The sequence below is a fragment of the Taurulus bubalis genome, assembly GCF_910589615.1.
Source record: "Taurulus bubalis genome assembly, chromosome: 2".
Classification (NCBI taxonomy): Eukaryota; Metazoa; Chordata; class Actinopteri; order Perciformes; family Cottidae; genus Taurulus; species Taurulus bubalis.
In genome coordinates this window covers 22544099-22552514 of record NC_136590.1, presented here as the reverse complement: position 1 = coordinate 22552514, position 8416 = coordinate 22544099, and the positions used below count along the sequence as shown (strand labels likewise).

The 8416-nt window shown below is 47.1% G+C and overlaps 2 protein-coding genes across 2 annotated transcripts; both read left to right on the top strand.

The window, feature by feature from the left end:
* Positions 1-760: 760 nt before the first annotated feature.
* Positions 761-3693, top strand: LOC306753877 (atypical kinase COQ8A, mitochondrial-like; the record flags this gene model as incomplete). The annotated part of the gene is made up of 3 exons (XM_079237792.1): positions 761-1160; positions 1202-1771; positions 3674-3693. 3 exons carry the CDS (start codon positions 761-763, stop codon positions 3691-3693), a joined length of 990 nt encoding a protein of 329 aa, XP_079093918.1.
* Positions 3694-3759: 66 nt separating this feature from the next.
* On the top strand, positions 3760-4680 carry LOC306733144 (protein sprouty homolog 3; the record flags this gene model as incomplete). Its single annotated transcript, XM_079214339.1, has 1 exon — positions 3760-4680. The coding sequence occupies one exon, from the start codon at positions 3760-3762 to the stop codon at positions 4678-4680; it is 921 nt and encodes a 306-aa protein (XP_079070465.1).
* Positions 4681-8416: the final 3736 nt, after the last annotated feature.

Below are 8416 nucleotides of genomic sequence, written 5' to 3'. Positions count from 1 at the left end.
GACGGTCAAACTGCGGGGCTGTCAAAACCGCGGCACTACATAGCAAAGCCTTAACTCTCTCAAAAGCCTGGTGGCAGGCGGGGGACCAGACAAACGGGGTTTTTCCCTTCAGCAAATCAGTGAGTGGCGCTACCACCTCAGAGAAGTTCCTGCAGAACGCCCGGTAGTACCCAACCAGACCCAGAAAACGCATCAGCTCCTTCTTTGTGGCGGGTGCCGGATAACGTTCCACCGCGTGGACTTTCTCCTGCACCACAGAAACCGTTCCCTGGCCGACAACCCGCCCCAAGTACGTCACCGTCGCCCTTGCAAACTCACACTTGGCGAGGTTGATGGTCAGACGTGCCTCTGCCAGGCGTTCGAACAGCGTTCGGACGTGCTCTAAATGAGAAGGCCACGTATCCGAAAAGACCACCACATCATCTAGGTAGACCGTACACCCCTCCAAATCTCTCAGAACTTGCGTCATAAGCCTCTGAAACGTTGCTGGGGCATTACGCAAGCCGAATGGCATGACCCTATAGACGTTGGAGATGCTCAGCCGGTTAGGCAGAGGTTCTATCGGGTTAACCCTGAGAAACGTAAACACCTGGATGTTGAACTTAAGTACATGTTGGAGTGCGGGATTGTTGAGCCCTCGGCTTCAAGTTGGGCATCCCCCTGCATTATGGTCCCTAAACCTGTACACACTCGGGAATACTGCGGCTTCGGAGGAGAGCAATGCAGTCAGAGCTCCGTTTAGATAAGAGACGGACAGTCCATGATGGCCGGTGATATGATGTTAGTGGTGCGAGGCTTGGCTAAGTTGAGCCAGGCGGTCGTGGAGACTCAGAGCAGCACCCTGCGCAGTGGAGCCAGGCTCCCAGGAGTTGGCGCTGCCGTCCAAAGCGTCCAATCGGCTGCTGAGCAAGGCCTCTCTGCCGCTATGATGACGATGCAGGGGCTGACTGGCCAGCAGCAGACGTCTTCATCAGAGTCCGAATATGACTTCCCCCAGGACGACGGTACATTTGCAGAGTTCAAGGACGAAGGTGTGGACTTTGCAGTCGATCAAACAGGAAGTAGTTACGATTTTGCAGCCAATCAGAGCTCAGCAGCAGGAGCAAGCCATGTCGGCGGCAAACTGTTTGAGGGTTACAAAGACCCGAGCAAACAGTTCAGTGGACACACCAGATCTGAGCACGACAGGGCAAGAAGGTTGCGATCAAAGCCCACAAACAGATGTTGAGCGATAGTGCCGGAGAGAGGAAAGTGCCAGTGACTCGGCTCAGCAGACTGGCCAACTTTGGAGGTCTAGCTGTAGGTTTGGGGATTGGAGCCCTGGCAGAAGTTGCAAAGAAGACCATGAGACACAACGGTACAGCAGGTGATAAGAAAGGCGTCCTGGATTCCAGCCCCTTCCTGTCCGAGGCCAACGCCGAACGTATCGTCAGAACCCTGTGTAAAGTCAGAGGAGCCGCGCTAAAGCTGGGACAGATGCTCAGCATTCAAAACGACGCTTTCATCAACCCTGAACTCGCCAAGATCTTTGAGCGTGTAAGACAGAGTGCTGACTTCATGCCAATCAAGCAAATGACAAAAGCGCTGAACAGTGACTTGGGTCCGAACTGGAGAGACAAGCTGGAGTCGTTCGAGGAGCGTCCGTTTGCAGCCGCGTCCATCGGACAAGTTCACCTGGCGAGGATGAAGGACGGCAGGGAGGTGGCCATGAAAATACAGTATCCCGGACGAGCTCCCACATGTCACGGCCCGGCTGAGGTGCCCCAACAAAGTACACGGAAGACGCAGCGTTCCGAGCAAAAAGGCTTTATTTGGGTGCGCACGAGAGCTGGCGAAACCCACAAGCGGCCGAGAATGGCGACAACGGAGAGCCTGCTGTCACTATCGAGAGAGCCCCTTGGCCGGCCCAGAGGCGGAGCTTTATTCCCCCAGGAGCACCGGGCCCAGGTGCGTCTCATCACGCCGTCCTGCAGGAAGCAGAGGGACAGACAAACAGACAGACAGACAAGCAGACAGACAGGTAAGCAGACAGACAGGCAGGGGCGCCGTCACAGTCGCCATTAAAGAAACCACGTCTTAAAGCATCGCCGTACTGTCTTCAGCATTCAGCCGCAGCTGCTGCTCGGTTGAACCCACAAACCACAACTCAGTGCACTTTATATTTAATCTCTGTTTTTTTTAAAATAAGGCACTTTTTGAATGAGATTTTCCTGAATGGGGCCGATCCATATACTTGAGCGACCTTGCAAAGCTTGTAAACCCTTCAACAGGAAACATGTCTGTTGATTTACAAACATTTGTATCCGAATTAAAACTGCGCCTTTACAGTTCCTTTATGGCCTCTATAACTGCTTTGCTTGGCGACGCTGCCAGGCTCTGTAGGTGGGTTTCCTTCGTGGCAGCAGCAGCTGTGTTCAACAGATGCTAAATTACAGTGTGGACCTGATGGTTGTATCTCTCTGGCTCTGGCAGGCTAATAATAGCGTTGGTCTGAACAGTGTAGAACCTCAGCGGTCATGATGACATGGCTGATGGGTGTTTGGAGGCTGTGCTTCCAAAATGTGTCCATGATCAAGTGCTGGTTAAATATTTGGAGAGTAATAGGCTACCTTTTTTGCTGTATGTAATGTGGTGTCCCCTCTAAAAAATTCACTTCACGTTAGGCGTTTTCGGACCAAATAGTTCTCGGGACTCCTTGAGAGGAAATGCTCATTTAGGAGCCTTCAAGGGCTTTTTTTTTTTGCATCTGCACCACCAACAGGAACGCTCAAGTGGTGTATAACAGCTAGGGCGAGTTGGCTACGTTGGCTACGTTGGCTACATTCGCTACGTTGGCTACGTTGGCTACGTTAGCTACGTTGGCTACGTTTGCTACTTTCACTACGTTTTTTATGTTGGCTACGTTCACTACATTTGTTATGTTTGCTACATTTGTTATGTTCCCTATGCTCCTAATGTTTGCTACATTCCTACAGAGTACCTATTCTGAAATAGGAGCTGAAGACTTTTGACTTTAAGTAGGTGGGGCTGCCAGGTGGCTTTGGTTCACACGCTAAATACACACATCTTTTGTTGTTTTTTGTAGACCATCAGTTGCTGTGCACCGGACGATGTGGTTAGCATCAATTTAGAAATTTATTATTGAAAGACTGAATTGTTCTTAATTGTACATATTAAGAGTAGATATGTAAATGGAAAGGCATCAATATGTGAATGTTTTGCTACTTTCTCTGTTTCTGTCTGACAGTCATTAAAAAAAAAAAAAAAAGGCAAACATTCGCTGGGTCCACTTAAAGTTTAATATTGTTGTTAATTGATTTACAGGACAGTTTGTCAATCAAAGTACATCATTTATAAAATAATTATGTTCATTAAAACTGTTTGTGGCAAACATGGTTATCTGACAGTAGAGGGCTAGGTCTGGATTATAGATTATACCTGTGGGAATTATTATTTGGGTTGGCAAGGGTTCCTATTTGGCTGTACAATTACTAAATAACTGAATTAAAGGGTTTGCTTGTATTAAAATAATAAGGTGGAGGAATATATACATTGTTTATAACAATAGCCCTAGTTGTATTAGCTGCAATAAATGGAATACAACATGCATTTATCATTATTTAAGGCCAACTTTGAATCATTAAAAATTTCCTTCCTTTCCCTGTGTTTGCAGGTTTATCTGATGTACCGTGAGCGTTGGGAGCACCTTGCCCCAGCCCTGGCTTGCAGCCCTGGTGCTACCCAGCCTGGCTCACCAGGATGGACCCTGCTCATTCCTTCAGGATGGAGCTGGACGGGCTGGACCTCCAGCAGGTCCCCGTGCTGTCGCTTGACCAGATACGTGCCATCCGAGCCAACAATGACTATGTGGAGAGGCCCGTGGCGCTGGAACCGGCAACCCAGTCCGGGTTTTTCTATACCCATGACGACCATTACCCTCATAGAGTATACCCCCACTACCCACAGCCTTCTTTCCACTCGGCCCTGCCCCGCAGCCAAAGTCAGCAGCAGCACGCTCACCTGAACCACCTAAGTCGTTCCAGTACCAGAAGCTCTTCCATGTCTCGGACCAGTGCCACCTCAGACCAGCGGCTACTGGCGGGTTTGACGCCATCTCATTCTGGCCTCGGTTCGGTGGTCCGTTCTCAGCCTAAAGAAGAACTCAAGCCAGATGCTTCCTTTGGCAAAGGCCTGACGGAGGACGAGGCTGAGCAGGGCCTTCATTTGTTCATCTGCGAGCGTTGTGGTCGCTGTAAGTGCCAAGAGTGCGGCGCCCCCCGCCGGCTGCCTTCATGTTGGGCCTGTGGACAGCGCTGTCTGTGCTCCGCCGAAAGCGCCGTGGAGTACGGCACCTGCTTGTGCTGCGTTAAAGGCCTGTTCTACCACTGCTCCGCCCAGGACGATGAAGATAACTGTGCTGACCGGCCATGCTCCTGCGGTCCAGCCCACGCTTGTGCTCGTTGGGGCACCATGGGGCTGCTGGCGCTCTGCCTGCCCTGCCTCTGCTGCTACCCCCTTGCCAGGATGTGCCTTGCCCTGTGCCAGTGTGCCCACGACCGCACCACGCGCCCCGGCTGCAGGTGCAGCAACACTAACACTGTGTGCCGCAAGATCTCCGCCTCCAACCCTAACCCTGGTCACTCCTCGCTCCGCAGCAAGGCCCTGGAGAAGCCCTTATGACAGGCCTGGATGGGGTCCAGGTGAATCCACTTCCCCTCAGCCGTCGCCAAAGCAATGCTGTCGCCAATCAACCGTGCCACAGCTGACATTGTGACGACAATGCCAATGTGTCCCATCCACCTATATACGACAAACCAACCAACCGACCGACCAACCAACCAACCAACCAACCAACCAACCAACCAACAGCTGACATTGTGACGACAATGCCAATGTGTCCCATCCACCTATATACGACAAGCCAACCAACCAATCAACCAACCAACCAACCAACCAACCAACCGTGAAGTGTTGTTCACCTAATGTACCTTGAATTTACTTAATCTCCAGCTCAGGAGGGACCAAAGCTTTACTGTGCCTGTTCATGTTGGAGACTTCATGCCTAAAAACTCATGCTGAAGAAGAAGTCGTGCTTTGCTGGACTGCCCTTCAACCTTAACCAAGACGTCCAGACAGAAATCACCTCTCTCTCTTCTGTGGTGTAGTCTGTACGTGTTAAAATCTATTTATTTATTATTAAACCTCCTTCCTGCCCACCCTCTGCAGAGAGAACGCACAGACGGGCGATGGACCAAGTCAGGAAGGAAAGACGCCCGTGGCGATGTGAAATGGTCTATGCCAACACAGTTTCTGTCCTCTTCGAAGAGAGAAAGAGAGAATCAGAAGATGCATGAGAGACCAAGGACCGCGATGACATTCATAAAACTCCACAAAAGGTTCACAATTAATGAACGAAGAAAAAAACGTTGTGCTGCGGTGGATATCTGACTGGGAGTCTTTTAACAGAAGCACCAAAGTGAGAACAAAGACACATCTTTAATCGTTTGACACCAAAAAAAGGGACCATGCACTGTACGAACTGAGTGAATTTAAATGCTATTAAGCTCATTTGTAAAGGAAAAGCACTGTGAGGTGGATGGACGATGTTTTACCCCAGCAGCCAGGAGCTGAATGAGGGATCATTTAACCGGAGGGAGGGTGCATCCATTGTCAATAGGCAGTGTGTGTGTGTGTGTGTGTGTGTGTGTGTGTGTGTGTGTGAGAGTGTGTGTGTCCTCCTACTGTACAACAACCTGTGTATGTAGAAGCTGTGTGTATGTTCTTTTCTCAGCAGAAGAAGCCTCCCTTGTCTTATTTTTAGCAGCACTGCTTCGGTGGACCTCTGAGGCTCTGATCGGGTTTCCTCCCTAAATCAGTCTGTCGCCAACCTCCCTCCTTCTCTGCCCCCACCTCCACACTTCTCTCAAACGATTTTTTTCCCCCTCTGAACCATCGTACTCTCATTCAGGCAGTCAGTCACTACCTTGATCCAGAATGACTTGTGGTGGGAAAACAGCAGCGGAGAAAGCAAAAGTCATGTTTGCAGAGAGCTGCAGTAGCTGAAGAAATTATTTGGCCTCAATAAAATGATATTGGGAGAATTTACTTCTGCTCAAACTAAACTTTTTATCCTCTGGCCATAGTCACAAAATGTAACCGTTAACCAACAATATGAATTTTGTCCGATTACTGCGATCAGTTAAAAACTATATTACAACGTTTAAAACAAAAGCTGAGCAATACGTACAAGACCATAAACTCATGTTTACAATGTTTACTGAGGGAATACATCAAGAGAGAAGTAGAGTAGAGTTAATGCGGGTTGGCTATCGGTCATAAAATATATATGTATATTAGCATCTCTACATCGAAGCCGCTAAGACCTAATAAAAACCAATAGCTGCTCTTGGTAACGTGCAAAACTTCAAAAAAATAAGGAGGAGTTTTTCAAAAAGAAACAAAGAAATGCAATTACAACCCAACAAGCAAAAGCCAGCTGACAACACACCCTTATATCCCTCCCGCCTCGTTCGTCTCTCCTCGTACGCTCAGAGGGCTAAAAGCCTCTAGTTCCTGGTCCATAGAGAGCTGATCAAACAGGCAATTAGCTTCATGATAGCTCTTAATGGGCCGGAGAAGAATGGAGCGTGGGAGGGAGTGAGGGGAGTTGTGGTGTTTGGCAGATGGGGGAGAGAGAGAGAGAGAGAGAGGGAGAGAGAGAGAGAGAGAGAGAGAGAGAGACGCGAAGAGGAAAGAGGTTGGATGGAGGGAAAGAAAAGAGGATATGAGAGGATGTTGATGTCACCATTAAGTCAGATGGAGACCATTCATGCAAGAAAAAAAACGAGTTTGCACTTCAGGTTCAAATTTAGTCTGAAACATAAACACAAACAACAGTGGATGGCTCTTCTATGAAGGAAACACTGCAAAACAACAACAACAACAACAACAACAACAACAACAACAACAACACACACAGCGTCAGGTGTATGCGTGTGTATGCATGTTTATAAGTGTGTGTGTGTCAGTCACATGCGCACACACACACTGACCTGATTTGTTAAATGTTACTTTGCTATATTTTTATATGTACATATGGGCTAATAACTGTATAACTATTTCTATTCTGCTTTATTTTGTTTCTATGAGATTGATGTTATTACGACTGTTTTTCATTATAGTGAACATTTACTTATTTACTGTCCACTTGTGATCAACTCCGGAATGTTTGGGGCAACTCTGACAGTAAACATTGCGTTAGCTTAGTATTATGGTCTGGTTTTTAACCTTTTCAACAACAAAAACATAATTTAGCATAAAGTGACAAAAGCGGAGCTCTGCTCTTTATGCAGATGCGTAACATCTCAATGATGAACCCGAAAAGTATTTTTTTAATTCAGACATTTGGGGTTTATCCCTCATCATAAAATACACAGTTAAACAATACGCATGACAGTTTTAATGTGTCAGGATGTGTGAATGTTGCCCCAAATGTTTCTGTACTCAATGGTTTCACTTAGATACAGAGGTTGACAACTCTGGAGGACACACTCAATTTATAAGATGGCTGTTTTTCTTTTTTTTATGTTGCAGCTTTCTACACTTTTAGCGTTACTTATGACTTTAATATTCTTATTATTTAAAGTGCTGGCAACCAAACCTCGGTTGACATTATGTCCACATTGGTGCAGATGATATTGAACAAATGTTTTCTCCACATGTTCATGAAGTAAGTGTTTTCAACGTCCCAAATTCAGACAAAAGGCATGTCCCATGTTGAAGTGTAGAAAACTGAGCTTTTCAAAAACGCTGATGTAAGCTTGTCATGGGAGCAATTTTTGGGGGGGTAATACACTGGCACATTCTATCCTGCATGCATGCTCTGTGAATGAAACAATGCTTCAAAGGCAGCAGAAAACCACAAAAGCTGTCCTGCCTGATATTAGAGAAAGAAAAAAAACATTTCTATTGTTATGGTGATTGAAAACAATAACATGAACCGGGAACTTTGAATGAAAACTTTGTTTTCAAATGCAACCTCATCAATGTGGACATGGATTGTTTCACTCACACACACACACACACACACACACACACACACACACACACACACACACACACACACACACACACACACACACACACACACACACACACACACACACACACAAACCGTCTCCTCATTGGCTGGATGTCAGACATGGTGCTTGGGGAGATGACTTGAGAAACATTTATTTGAACCTGGATTGTTTTGAGTCTGAGCTGGTTGACGTAAGTTACGAAAGACACTGTTGCATAAGTTTTGAAAGATTATGTCTCATCCGTGTTCAGAGTACTCAAATATTTACAGTGACAGTTGTCCAATCATAACCTCTATAGTATGCAATGTTTTGTCTGTACTACAGATACACAGAGA